This window comes from Siphateles boraxobius, unplaced genomic scaffold (assembly GCF_051911475.1).
Source record: "Siphateles boraxobius isolate OS27281-9 unplaced genomic scaffold, OSU_SipBor_1 24, whole genome shotgun sequence".
Lineage (NCBI taxonomy): Eukaryota > Metazoa > Chordata > Actinopteri > Cypriniformes > Leuciscidae > Siphateles > Siphateles boraxobius.
Window position 1 is genome coordinate 6002405 of NW_027508855.1, and position 15656 is coordinate 6018060.

Below are 15656 nucleotides of genomic sequence, written 5' to 3' on the forward strand. Positions count from 1 at the left end.
TTGCATGAAATCTATCCATATGTTACAATAATACAACAAATGATGATGGTAATGAATACTGACCAGGGGTGCACATTGCAGCAGATGTTGCAAACTGATACTAAATCGAGAATTATGTCAAAATCCAGTAAGTCATTTCACTCTGTGGCCACCTTGGAGATACCACATGACCATTGCAATTTCTAACATTAACTTGTCCGTAAGTGGCTTGTCTCCTCCTTTCACTGTCTCTGATTATATTTCACTAAACATGTAGAACTGTATTCTCTAAAAATATAAAAAGAACTTAATTAAATTAAGGAAAACATTTCCACATGATTGCATCAAGCATTTTAAACAACCAACAATTTATTTAAATGAATTTTCATCGTGTTGTACAAACTTCCCCATTGAAAAAAATCCCAGTGGATACAATGAAATTGGAAAAAAACACATACATTTGATTATGGCCATTGGTCAATAAAAATTATTTCTGTAATCTCAATGCAAATTAATTAAGTAAACTTAGATTTTTCAAATATAAATGTATTGCATGCAACCATTGTTCCAGTCTTCAGTGTCACATGATCCTTCAGAAATCATTCTAATATGCTTATTTGGTGCTCAAGAAACTGTTTTTGCTGTTGTGCTGGTTAAAATTTTTGTGGATACTGTGATATATTTTTTTCCACCATTCTTTGATGAATGTAAAGTACAAAAGAACAGCATTTCTGTGAAATAGAAATTATTTGTATAGCTTTACTTTTGATGATTTAATGCATCCTTATTGAATACAAGATTTAATTTCTTTCACAAACATTACAAATTCTACTATAATTGTCTCTCGGAGGATATATCTCGTCTGACAACATGTTTTACACCTGCCTTTTAATTCTCACTGCGTTCCTTTGTGCTTAAATCTCTCTTTCCTTTGGGTGCAATCAGGTGACGTGTTTCTTATGCACCATAATGGAGTTAATGTCCCATTTCATGGCCATCTCTTTAAGATGTCAGATGTATAAACAGTTCATTTAAAGCTCTGCCATGTAACAGCTTGCTGAGACTTCCTCACTCTGTAATGTGCCCCCAAATCACCTCCAAAGTTGCAGTACATAATTAACATAAAACTCTCATTAAAAGTGCATCCCGCACAACCGCCAACATTTTCAGCTGTGGCCCATTTTGTCGAGTCACACATCAAAGACTTTGTTCACACTGTGCGTAAATCCAATTTGTTTTTCAAATCCAGTGTTTAGCACTGACTTTCTGCACTGTCATTTTCTAAGTGATGAAATCTGATACATTTGTTCAGATATATATAGATGAATTTGCAATGTGCTGTTCAGACTATAAACAAAGCCAAAGATTAACATTTCCTCTGTGGATTCATGAATGCACTGTCAGATTATAGTGATGTCTCTATATTTGCACATATGGTCCTTAGTGCTTTGAATTTCTGGTGCACCTTGTTTTTTTTCCCACCTAGAATGAGATGAGAACAGAAAATAAGCTAGAAATTGAGTGAGAGAAAGAGTGATGGTGAGTAAGTGTCACAGGGGTTTAATATTTCTATGCCAATTTAGGAGTAGCACCACAGGGACATCTCTGTTTTGGTCACACTGATAATGAAGCATGCTGAGACTCCTATCTGAGATTGATGTAACCTCCCTGTTGTGTACACCACAGCCTCAGACATGTTATTTCCAACTTCTGTAAAATATAATGGCTCATGTGAGCCTCCAGCCACCTGCTTTCTGAACATAGCTGCAGAATAGAAAGAATGTTTATGTTAATAAAAGTTATAATACATTTATACATATATGGTGATGAAATATGGGTAGGTTCTTTTTGAATAACAAACAAAATCGGTTTCTAATTTATTCATTATTTGTAATTTGTTGGATGTGTAACAGGTTATTGAATATGCAGCCTCAAGCCTATAGCACAATACTTATATAAGCAGACATGTCCTATATTTTTTTAAATACATAGTTGACCTCAACTAATAATATTTAATAGTGAGTATAAAGTAATTGTGAAAATACCTAGCAGACATGCCTTATATGTCATATATTTTAAAAAAACATAGTTGATCTCAACTAATAATATTTAATAATATTATATAATTGACCATAAGTAATATTTGACATTGACTTAGTAACTGCTGATTCAGCTTATCAGTATAATTGAAAGCTATCAATTTTAACATTTATTATAGGCTTTAAAAATAACAACTTTTTATTTAAGTGAATGTAAACCACATAAACCCATTATAATAAATGTCACATTTACCTGTGCTCTTCAGTATATCAGGGCTCAATTGTTTCTATTAGCCCAGTCAGACCAGTCCAGATTTTTACTTGCCCTGTCAAAATGCACAAAAACTTGTTTTTTTGGTTATTTTGACCCATGTAACCTTGTAAACAGTGCTTTGAGATTTGTATGTAGGTCTTACAGTTCAGATATATACAGAAATTGAAAAAAGTTATCAAACACTTCACAGTCTTCACTGCATTAATTATAAATTAAATATAGATTATTCCTTTTTAAAGCTACAAAAGTTATTCCTTCAAAAGCAGTAAGTGATTTTCTCTTTTGTTCTTTGATTATCTTTAATGACAGACAGCATCAGGCTGCTGTCACTTTAAGACCTGCCGCACCACACATGACGCGCATCCCCTTTTCTCACAACTCTTTACGTTCATTTAATGCACAAATTGATGACAAATTGTGGCAATTTCTGTGGTCGTGGCTTCTCAACGATGGTACAGTCAGAGAGGTTCAAGGATGGTTGTTGTCACTGTCTTCTGAACAAAGATAGCCTGCGATCATTTTCTGACAGTGTTAGAAATGTAGCTTGATCATCTCACAGTTTGCTTGCTACTACGACCTATGCCTACTGACTTGCCAATAAAAATGCAACATACAATGGTGTAATGATCAACGGGACATGACGCTAGAGCTTAAAACTACTTATCTCAAGCTCCATTTACAAAATTGGTATGCCAATCCTTGTATCCCTCCAATAAGTGTGATTCATTTTGCTCTATTTTTTTGCCACTAGCACATGCTGATGACATTTATTCATTGTCTATTCTACATACATGTCCTATCCAAGTTTATTCGATCCATGTTAATTTTGACAGGCCTTATATATATATATGTGTATATATAATGTGACCTCATATACTACCGTTTCACTTTTACTGTGAGTGTTGCGTTGCTGAGCATTTTTGTGAGCATCTTTGCTGAATAAAAGTATTCATTTATTTAAAAAAAAAAAATCTTACTGAAATCAAATTTCTAGTGTATACTGTATATTTTATGTTTCTCTTTAGAAGTTAAAACCCTGAAAAACGTCAGGGTTTGTGTGATGCCACAGAGAAATGCTAATCTCTTGCTACCAGCTGTGGAGTAGTGGGTCAGTGTTTTGAAAATGAAATGTCTCAACCCCACATACAGCACATTTTAGTCAGTTTCAGCTCAGTTTAATGAAGTGATACAACAGATAATTTCCAGGGTGCCTGAAGTACCAGGAAATGTTCCGATTGAGCATTTGTTTGCAAACAGTATTTTTAATGTATTGTGCTCTTCAGTTGGCTAAATGATTATTCCATGTTGTGTTATATAATTTTTTCCTTTCCATGTTGGCCTTTTATGCCTTACTTTTATTGCTCTTTCCAAGGCAGCATAAGCAGCTTCAGATATTAAAAACATGAAATGAAACCCTCTACAATAAGGAAATCACTTGCATATGCGACCAAATTTCACAAGAGATGACTAAAAATGTAATTAATTTGCCATTGGCTAGTACTATTCCAGTCGCCTATAATTGAGTTAGAGGCAAAAAAAATAAGTTTATGGCAGATATAATTTCATTGCCTAATGCCTACTGAGCTTTATGTGCTGTTGCTTGGCTTTGGTCAGTCACTTTGGTGTTGCTTTCTCTCACACACGCGCTTTCACCGAGAGAGAAAGAGAGAGCACATGCAGGGCTCGCTGACTGAACTGTCACTGTCCCAATCAAACCAGTGCTGTGTCGTCATGAAAGTTTATCATTTGCATGCTTTTTTAAAGTCTTGCCGATTTAAACATTCAAGCGGAAGACAACGCGAAAGGTAACTCACGCTGTGTGAGAAGTTTTGTGTGCGCAAACTGCACATCCGAAGCACGCGCTCAGAAAACCGCATCTGACAGCATGGTTGAATCCTGAATTAATCTCTCTTTCAAGTCTTCTTGCACTTGAACGGACAATTTAACACAAAATTATGTCAAAATGTCTGTCTTTGCGTATAGTATCCTAGTAAACATAGCCGGTTATGTCTTAAGTGAACATAAAAAGTTGAGAAAGAAAACGCATGTGTACACTATCAGTTTATTGGATCTGTGCATTATATCTTAAAGTGACAGTAAAATGACATTTCTGCTGCTGTCTGTATTTAATGTTAATCAAACAACAGACTCACTGCAAAAAAATGCTCTTGTCTAAACAACTTTTGTAACTTTAATAAAGATTAATCTATATTTCATTTATATAGTGAAGATTATGCAGTGTTATTTTATATTTGATGAGGCTACTTTATTCCATTTCTTTACCTAATCTACAGAAATGCACACTGATTATTTCATTTCCCATCCCAACATATTGATTGCTTGCTAATGACTAAAGAGGAGGCTCTCAGAAAAGTCCAGAACAAGGATTCTCCCAGTGGGAGTGCTGCTGTACTACACTGTCCTGTATTCAGATTAGGCTATTCATTCTAGCAAAGCCATTCGTCGCTCCCTATCCATCTGTCTCTCTGTCTCTGTCTCTGTCTCTCTCTATCTCTCTCTCTCTCTCTCTCTCTCTCTCTCTCTCTCTCTCTATCTCTATCTATCTCTCTCTCTCTCTCTCTCTCTCTCTCTCTCTCTCTCTCTCTCTCTCTCTCTCTCTCTGTTTCCAGTCTGTTCTATATTTGCTCTGGGCCCTGCAGGCTCTCTGTTTTCCCTCATGCTGTATCCCATCCATCAGTATTTAAAGAAAGAGAACATCACTGTGTCCTGACAGACATAATTATTAAGAAAAAAGCAGCAGTTTTTCTCATTGACGAGTGCTGTGGATTCTTTAACACCATGGTAAATAACTAAAACAATCACTTTTGTCTCTGTCTTATTTAAGCTGGGGACACACTTAACGACTGTAAGGCTGATTATGAATATAATTTGATACTTAAGACTAGGGGTGCGCCGATCCGATACTACCAATATTTGCCGGATCGGGTATCGGCCATACGAGACCATCCAAATCCGATATTGTGCGTATGTTATTGTTATACAATACAAAAGGCACAAAAACATTATAAAGCACCAGAAAGTTTCCGTGTACTATATTCCAAGTTTTCTGAAGCCATTACATATAGTTTAATGTGAGGTACAGATTTAAGTCGTTAAATTCAAGTTCACCTAAGTGCTTCCCTCCGCTGCGGCTGTCAGTCATTCTCTATTCAGCATTCAAACAGCGCGTTGCGCTCGGGTACGACAGTCATCACCATGAAACTCTCTCCAAGATGATTCAATGTTCCTATTATTATACTGTAGATCTGTAGATAAAGGTTTATTGTTTGCCTAAAAGGACTTTAACTTGCACGTTACTTTCTCCCGGGTGTCTGTTAGATCACAACACAACTGATCACAATGAGTAGAGAGCGATATAATTGTTCTTCACGCGCATATTAACTAAAAATTTAAAACTGTTAAAAGGCTCAAACTAATGAATAAATAAGTATATGTATATCTTCCCTTTGTGCTTTGAACTTTTCAATGCGAAGCGCTGCGCACCGTGACTCCATGTTGCTTCAAACCCATCATTCTTCGCATGGGATGCGCATAAGTGTTTCGTGCTGCTACAGGGCTGGACTGGTAATCTGGCATACCGGGCAAATGCCCGGTGGGCCGACGTGCTTTTTGGGCCGATACATCTCATATTTGTATTTTTATTTTTTACGGCCCATAAAACTCGTACATCGGCAGCCCATTCGTTTTGTTTTGTTTAATTGACGGCGCTGGGTTAGTGCCGATGTAATGCATTGGTCAAAAAAAAAAAATCATATTTTTTTCCAAGGACAGACCGGCCCATGAAACACGTATATCAGCGGCCCATTGGTTGTTTTCTTGATTGACACTGGGCTGGCCCAATCACATCTTGAAACACCTCCCCCTTTGTGCTTTGAGTGAGCGTGCAGTGTCAAGTGTACTGTGTATTTGTCTATAGTCTGAGAGATGGAGAAGAAACGTAAGGAATGTGCAGAGAAATAGCGTGAAAAATAGATATAGGCCCTTCAAGCAGACGCTGTAAAATGTGTCAAAGTATATGTGTTTTCTGCAGCAGCAGGACCTTCATCAGCTCCAGTGGCTGATGAGGAGGATAGTGAGGAGGATCAGGAGAGAGATGAGAAAGTGTAGAGTCTGTGGTAAGCAGAACTACTTTTTAAAACACTTTGGCTATGAGCGTAGGAACCCATTACCTAGTTACGCATTATTTCCACATCTGCATTGTTGACGATTAACGTTACAGCAATTTACTAGAAGTTTAATGAGACGCGTTTGTATCCATGTTTTCCGCCAAAATAAAAGCTTGATGCAGTTTCCGTCAAAATAAAAGATCATGTGCTTATCTCTTTCAAGTTTATAAATTAGTACAAAACTAATTATGAAAGTTTACTTTATTTTTCAGTGCATTTGTTTTACAATATATGGCTATTAGGCTACTGTCTTGAGATTAATTATAATTATTATTATGTAGTAGTGTAATATAGTAAATATAGTTTTATACTAAAAGAGTTTTTTTTTTCTGTGTTTAATTTGCACACTAAAAATGGGTTGGAGCTTTTAATTTTTAACTCTCAAAGTGCAGCAGATTGATGAATTTAACATTAAGATGCACACAATTTTCTTAGGGGGGGCATGCCCCCAAACCACCCTAGGTCCACCCACCACAGTTTTACCAAAGATCCTGTGGGAAACACTGGTATTGCTATGCCAGTGCAGCTTATAGCTTGTTTTTTGATGCATCACTGCGAAGTATAGTTCAATTGTATTAATAAATTACAATTTTGTACTTATTTCATCTGTTAACTCTCACTCGTTCCTACTCACTCATTACATGCCATTAGTGGTTATAATGAATAGGAGTTGAACATATTCAAGGGCGTGCAAAGATGGGTGGTGTTTATGATCATATGTAGTGGGCCAGTCTGGGCCAAAATGCCAGGGCCGATTTTCTGTCCCAGTCCAGCCCTGTAGTGCTCTGAATTGGAGCCTTTCATATTACAAATTTGTTGCGCAATGGCAGTTTATTGATAGCCTTAGTTCTTCTGTCCAATCTATCATATTTTGCTGCTTCATTAAAAAGTGGCGCTTAAAATTTTAAAAGAAATGTCTTTTAATTGTATATATTTTATCTGTATATTGTTTTACAAATTAAGGAAAATAATGTTTAAGTCAAGCTTAATGCCTTTAACAAAAGAATAATCACAGTCTCTTCCCCACAGTGAATATACAGATACAGTTTATTAGGTAATTCGGCACTGTTTTTTTTAATTATTATTTTAGTATTGGATCGGTACTCTGCAAAAAAGGCGGATCGTGCCACCCCTATTTAAGACTGATCATGCCCAAATGCGGCGAGTCAGAGACAGTTGCGTTCAGTCGGTGTTCACAGTCTGTGTTTAAAATCTGCTGCAGTCACTGGAAGTGTGTCTTTTTACCACCATCCTACATATTTGGCTCTCATCTTAATGTTCCAAATCAGGATCTCACAGTTGGGAAATTACATTCTATATAAGTTGTGAGAGTAACAATTTATATGATTATAAAATATCCCTTTTGTACAGTAAGTGATGGCTTAAATTAATTAAATGTTAAAGTAGCAGAAAATTTATCACAATTTCCACAAAAATATTAAGTAGCACAACCGTTTTAAGAAAAAAATAGGAAACCCTTTTTCACATGTGCTTTTTTCAGAGCTGAAATCTCAGGCCCGGATCACATAGAACACGTTTTTGCGGTGTTCACAGATTGGTGGAATAAATAAAAAATAGTCAATTTTTTTAAACGTTGAACTTCTTTGCATTTTTAGAATTCGGTGTCATTAGCAAGCTCCTGCAAAAGATGCGGGGTGAGCGCAGTGATTAAATATGTCCATCTAGCGCATTTATAATGAAAAACAATGGAAAAGTAGCACAGTGGAGTGCAAAACACATTCTGTTTAAACAGCCCTTACACTATATGATTTAACATTCAGAGTTTTCCACTCTTTTCACTCTTTTTTTATGGCTGGTGTTAATTGACTGATTAATCACTTTAAAATCTCTCTCTTTCTCTTCTTCGTCACAGAGGCTACGAGGACCCCATAGAGGCTGAATTAATCGACGAAAGACACCCCTACATCCATGGCATGTACCCAGCACCTCTTGCCCAACCCGAGAGGGGCAGCATGGCCAGTCTTGACCGCATGGGGGGCCGTCGCTCCCCCTCAATTGACAGCATCCGCAAAGATCCGCGCTGGAGGGATCCCGACTTGCCTGAGGTCATCGCCATGCTAGGTCACCCCATCGATCCGGTCAAGTCCAACGCCGCCGCCTACCTGCAGCATCTCTGCTATGAGAACGACAAGATAAAGAAGGATGTCAGGCAGCTAAAGGGGATCCCAGTGCTGGTGAGCTTGCTGGACCACCCTAAAGCTGAAGTTCATCGCAAGGCCTGTGGAGCTCTGAGAAACATCTCCTATGGCAAGGACCACGATAACAAGGTAGCCATCAAGAGCTGTGATGGGATTCCTGCTCTCATCCGCCTGCTGAGGAAAACCAATGACATGGAAGTTCGGGAACTGATCACAGGTATGATATGATAATCTCAAGCTGCGCCATTACATACTGGAATTTAACACTGTGATGGGTTGTATAGGGGCGCTGTGAACCTCATTTTGTAGTTTTCTTTTTGGGTCATCATTTTTGGTGTTATTAATAAGACATGACCGAAGAAAGTTAAAAGTAGAAGTTCAATAAGTGTAAGATGTGTCTGTCAGGTAGAATAGTTTTTGTTTAGAGTTGATAGAACTGACAAAGACATGTGAATGTATGACTTCTGCCACAGCATTTTGTGCAAACTTTATGTCCTGCAACTTACAGTAACTATTAAAGATAGCTGCATTTATTTGACCAAAAATAAAGTAAAACCAGTAATATTGTGAAATATGTTTTTTAATACCAGGAAATTATCCTGTTTTAATGTACAATGTAATTTATTCCTGTGATGGCTGAATTTTCAGCAGGCATTACTCCAGTCTTCAGTGTCACATGATCCATCAGAAATTATTCTAATATGCTGATTTGGTGCTCAAGTGTTCAAAACAGTTAGAAATATCCTGAAAAAATATTCAGGATTTTTTGATTAATGGAAAGCTCAAAATAACCGAATTTATATGAAACCAATTTTGTGCAACAGTGTTAAAGTTTCTGTCAGTTTTAATCATTTAATCGCTACAAATTGTCACTTCTGACCACTATAATCTGAAATTTGAGAGGGACATGTTTATGGTGGATACGGTGAGAGTTGAAATTCAATTCCAGATAAATCAGGCTTTACCCTGTGTTACTGCCTGACCAATAAAAGTAATATTCAGGCCAATGACAAAAATAACCTTCCGTCCTTTTAGCTTGTTCGTCCTAAATCTTCTATGATTCATTCATTTGTATTTTTCTCATTTCATCTAGTCATGCTTGGCAAGCATCCTCCTAATACCAGCCACAGGCCTCTCGCCAAGTTTTCACGTTTAAATACCAAATGAGTCCAGACTGATGTTGACTGAATGCAGGTCAGTCTTTCAGCGGGACTGCAGAGCAGGGTCTTGCATGTCACTGTAAGAACACTCTTAGGTTTATGTGTCTCCTTCTGGGATCTTAATCCCACGACCTGACATACATTTATATCATGGAGAACGCAAAAGAGATTTGGCTTCAGACCGAACTCACAAAAAACACAGGGGCCAAAGAAGCGTGTTTGCGTGCATACACCAGATATTTTATTACTGGAAGAGGGAATTCATGTCACTGACAGACAGTGAGTGATTTACTAAATTTAAGAAAGAAAAAAAGAATAATACAAATTTGTATGAAATAGTTACACTATACCATTCAAAAGTTTAGAATCTATATGATTGTTTCACATTTTTGAATTTTTGAACTTCTGCTCACCAAGGCTGCATTTGTTTGATCAAAAATAAATAGTAATATTGTGAAAAATGAATTAATATATTTAAAAGTTTGTAATATATTTTAAAATGTAATTTTTTCATATGATGGCAAAATTGAATTTTCAGAAATTTCTTATTAATATCAATGTTGAAAACAGTTGTGCTGCTTATTATTTTTGTGGTAGCCATGATAAAAAAAAATCAGGATTCTTTGATGAATAGAAAGTTCAAAAGAACAGTGTTTATTTGAAATAGAAATCTTTTGTGCCATTCTAAATTTATTTATGGTCACCTTTGATCAATCAAATGCGTCCTTGCTGAATAAAATAAATAATGTCTTAAAAAAAAAAAAAAAAAAAGCTTTTGAATGGTGTACTATATATGCTTTTAAAAGTGCAGATTTTTCCTCTACTAGGGTTGGTGAATCTACTGAAAGAGAAAGACTTTCTCATAATGACATTGACTGATGCTTCTCCAGACCAGACATTCAGCTTTTCATTCAGCTTGTGTGAAATACCTGAGTAAATCCTTGTATTGCGAGTGTGAAAGTGACGTATAAAGCTCCGCAGCCTCAACGATTATCTTTACAGCACAATGTTGCTTTCAGTCTTTCAGTTAAAAATAGCTTCTCTTCTACAGGATTGAGGGAATATAGTGTGTCAGTTCCAAACCGAGCCCTGGAGAGCCGTATGGTTTATCTGCAAGGCCCCTATGAAAACACTGCTCTCACAATGCTCTTTCACCAGCCTGGAAAATCAGGAATGTTTTTCTACAATTCAAAATAATTGCAGGATTTTAAAAATAGGTTCACCGTGTACTCTTGAATCTCATGGTTGGTACCCCTGTATTGCCAACAGCACCATTTGCACTCTCATCCCAGAACCTCATTGTGTGGATATTGCTAGTACTTTTTTCTTTCTGCGTAGAATTTTTCATTACCTTTTCCGCATTTTTTTTAAATTAAACTGCCCATTTTAATTTGGTGACCCTGTGTCAAATGTTCTTCATGTGCTTTGAATATTTAGCAGCTCATATTAATATTTTTATATTAAGGTGGTCAAGACTGATACAACTTCAAAGCAGCATATTTTCTTTTCATAGCTCTCCATCCTAAATGTTAAAACTTGTCTTTTGAACTAATTTATCATTTAATTACAACTGAACAGCTACATCAGTATGTTTATACCAGTGGCTGTGAAGCATTGCTTCCTTGTCTGCGTTCTGTATCTTTGTATCTGACGCAACTCTCCAACTTGCTCTAATTCTCTATTTATCTTTATTTTCTCCTTGTTTTGCTCTGATTGCTGGCAGTATCTAGATGAAACAGATTTAAAACTGTAGTTCCTCCTTCCGTAATCCATGGTTATGTCCAGCGACTTTTTCTGCTAGTTTCATCATTACGCCAGTATGTGGGGACAAGTGACTACCTTTATGAGGGAGTCAGCGAGTCATTCTCATTCGATTTGTTCAAAACTCAGGAATGAAACAAGTGACTTTCACACAAATTTGTCACTTGATAGAACATGAACAGGTTGTGTGATGCGTTCTTATCCTCAAGAAAAGCACACAAAACTGTGCAAGGTAAAATAAAATATCTAAATTACATTAAATAGAGCCATTTGGAAACTAATAATAATAACTAAATGATTGATTTTGATGACTTTAGTACTATAAACCAATCTGGTACTGTGTTGGATCTCACAGCTGGAATGATTCCTTGTTCATGTTCAATACTGTTTTTGTACTCAAAGGTGTATTTGAATCACCTGATGATATGTTTAAAAGAATATGCAAGGACATTAGAAAAGGCCACTAAACGTAGCTTACAAAATGACATTTGTTCAGAAATTCCTGAAGTCCAGAGTATGGTGGCATTTCTGAGATGATTACCTCGTTTACCCTTCTTCCTGTTTCTTTCCCTCTGACTCGGATGTCCAATCAGTGTATGATGAATGGCAGGGGGCAGGATGGGACTGTAATAGCCCTAAGTGAATGGCCTGTTAGAACAGCATGTCTGCTGCTCCCAGGAAATTGAATTAGCTGGGAGGCTCCAATGACAAGCAGGAAGGAGTCAACTCAATCAGGCTGCACCTTTTGCGAGGTTCAGCTTCCCTCATGTGGGTTTCAGTGGCTCCTTTTGCATTAGATTTGTGGGATATCCAGGAACCTGCTAAAGATTGCAAGGGCACCAAACAGATACGATACCAGATTACATAGTTTTTACCACTATATGCTGTGTGTGTGTGTTTGAACAATTAGTATTAATATATTATTATTTTGTATAAATATACACAGATGAGCCAAAACATTATGACCACCTGTGTAATATGCTGTTGGTCCTCCACGTGCTGCCAAACCAGCGCCGACCCACCGATGCATGGACTCTACAAGACCCCAGAAGATGTCCTGTGGTATCTGGCACCAAGACGTTAGCAGCAGATCCTTCAAATCCTGTAGGTTGCGTGGTGGAGCCGCCGTGGATCGAACCTATTAGTCCAGAATATCCCATAGATGTTCAATTGAATTGAGATCTGTGGAATTTGGAGGCCAGGGCAACACCTTGAACTCTTCGTCATGTTCCTCTCAAACCATTCAAGATTCAGATCTTTATTCCTGCTAATTTCTCCTGCATCCAACATGTTGATTACGAGAACTGATTTTTTGCTTACCATTTAATCTAGTACACAGACCTTAATATGTGGCCTTGTTAGGAGATGATCAGCGATATTCGCGTCACCTGTGACTAGTCATAATGTTTTGGCTCATCATAATATGTCCCTCTTTTGTATTCAGTCTAGGAGATTTAAATTTCATATTAATGTTATATATTAATATTTTATATAAATTTTCTAAATTGTTATATGTAGGCTACTTTGTATTAATCGTGTAGCTTAACTGGTAATACATCAGCATCAAATAATGAGTCATAGTAAATTCAAGGTGTAACGCAGTTCAGATGTTATGGGAAGGAGGAGGCGGTAACCGGCGGACATTTAAAGAATTTAATAACAAAATAAAATAAATACAAAACGTAAGTAAAAGACAGCAGCCCTTCACGGACGACTGCTGTCACATAATAAAACATAAACAACACAACATAAATCCAGGCCTGGCCTCTCTCGTCCTTCACCGTCGTTGCTCCTCCTTATATGCTTCCGCTCCTCTGTGAGAGATACGAGACTGGTGCGCCGCGCAGGTGTCGCTCATCAGCAATCAAGCCCTCGTCCTGCTTGCCACACAAGGTATAAAATGTATGACAAAGTCAATTGGCTACAATTTGCAGGAGCTAATTTATTTGACCAAACATGCTGTAAAAACAGTAATATTGTGAAAAATTGTTACAATTTAAAATGACTGTTTTGTTTGTGCATTTTAAAATGTAATTTATTATTTTCTTAAAAGTAATTTCTGACTGTGTCCGTGTACATGATTGTAATCACTGGTTAAAAAGGCCTTTGCCTGCTCCTGTATGCTCCAGTTGTCTGCCTCCTATTAAAGCCAATGATGTGAAGTTAATCAGCATGTGCAATGTATAGACCTCTACATCTCCTCTGACTACAAGCCTATCTGACACAATAGTACATGCACGAGCGCATGAGCTGGCCGGTAATGATCCTTAATGTTCCACTTTACCAAGTAGACATTCCCAGGTACAGCAAGGGCCATGTGTACGGCATCTGTTATTTGGGCTTTAACCAGGGTCTAATGACCATTCAGCACCTAAGAGGTGATGGCAATGAAGCCTCCTTGCAGATGGCAGTATTGGTTGTTATTAGAGGGTAAATGGATTTATTTTGGGGGCTAAAAGAACCTGAGCCCTCATTACAGAGATCTATGACATGTTTATAGACCTCTTGTCTCCTGTTGTAGTTTTTGTCCGCAGAAATGGATCTGGAAGTAATTGCAGAGTGAGAAGAATGATGATGTGTATGGAGAGCAGGAAAATAGATTCAGAGTTGTATCAGGATGTACATTTGTATGAGTTCGTAGTCAGCTATGTAAACACTTGCTATTTCTGTTTTAGCGAAAATGCCCTCTGGTCCAGAGACTTCATTTTTGCTAACCCAAGAGAAGACAGTTTATTTATCCACTCTACATTTCCAAGGGTTGCAGTAGCTGAACATTGTTTGCCAAGTTAATAAAACAAAAGGCCAGTCTTAACTGTAGGCACTACGTCTGCTGGCTTATAGAACAAACTTTTGTTTTATTGTCTATTAAACAACAGCCTGGCCGCTTCACATTGAAATTTTTCACAAACTTTGCTTCTCCTCACCATTTTTTCCTTTCCAATCCGTCTTACTTCTATAATGGAGGTTCCTGTCGGGAAACTCAGAACCGATGCTTTCATAATGCGTGGTGCATGTCAACAGATCTAGCAGCAGTGCCTTTTTGTTTGTAGCTCTTGTGTTGTGTTAAGCGATGTAACAGATCTATTTTCTCATTTCTTTTCTCTCTCCTGCTTCTTTTTTCTCATCTCATTGCACCTGTTAGGAACACTTTGGAACTTGTCCTCCTATGAGCCACTGAAGATGGTGATAATTAACCATGGGCTTCAGACGATGACTAATGAGGTCATCATCCCTCATTCGGGCTGGGAACACGAGCCGAACGAGGACTCAAAGCCACGAGATGCAGAGTGGACCACCGTCTTCAAGAACACATCTGGATGTCTTAGGTACATTGGTCTGATTGACAGCCTCTTCACCATCCTCGTCAGCTGACCTAGAACAATGTCAATGAATACTATTAGTCTTTTAGCTCTCACAAGTTTCTGCAAAAGCCTTTGACCCATGTAGTCTATGCTAATTTGATTGCTAAAATGTTTTACATGAACAAAAGAAATTGATTTGTTTATTAAGATGGTCTGTCTCTCTCAGTGGTATTTTAGTATTATTTATATACTAATGTAGTATTTATTAATATTTTGAATTAGCTTTTGTTTTTATATTTTCAGTTTTCATTTGAATTTGAGTTTTCTTGTAGCACTTTACTATAATGTGTTAATATTAATTAACTACATTAGTTAACTCAAACTAACAATGGACAATACCTCTACAACATTTATTTATATTAATGTTAATCTCAGTATTTACTAATACATTTCTAAGATCAAAACTTGCATTTGTTAACATTAGTTAATGCACTGTAAAACATGAACATTTTTATTAACTTACATAACAAAATATTTGGTTCATGTTAATTAATGCATTGATTAATGTTAACACATGAGACCTTATTGTAAAGTGTTAGTAATTTACTAGCATTTAGCATTTCTATTATTTTCTGAGTTTTTTTTCTGTTACACTACTCGTTATATCACTTTTCTATTATACCCCACAAAATTGGACAGAATCATAATTTTCTATTAATTTTCTTCTAAATTATTTGATCTGGTGAACATATTAGTGGCTTCTAAAACGTTCTCTCTCTGTTTCACTTCCACAAT

General features: G+C 36.9%; 1 protein-coding gene across 50 annotated transcripts in view; it reads left to right on the forward strand.

The window, feature by feature from the left end:
• Nucleotides 1-15656, forward strand: part of arvcfb (ARVCF delta catenin family member b) — a 236940-nt gene that overhangs the window by 177824 nt on the left and 43460 nt on the right. For all 50 annotated transcript variants that reach the window (XM_077240979.1, XM_077240971.1, XM_077240963.1 and 47 more), the window contains 2 exons: nt 8353-8855; nt 14702-14885. In XM_077240979.1, coding sequence (XP_077097094.1) covers nt 8353-8855; nt 14702-14885 — 687 coding nt within the window. The remainder of the gene's footprint in view (nt 1-8352; nt 8856-14701; nt 14886-15656) is intronic.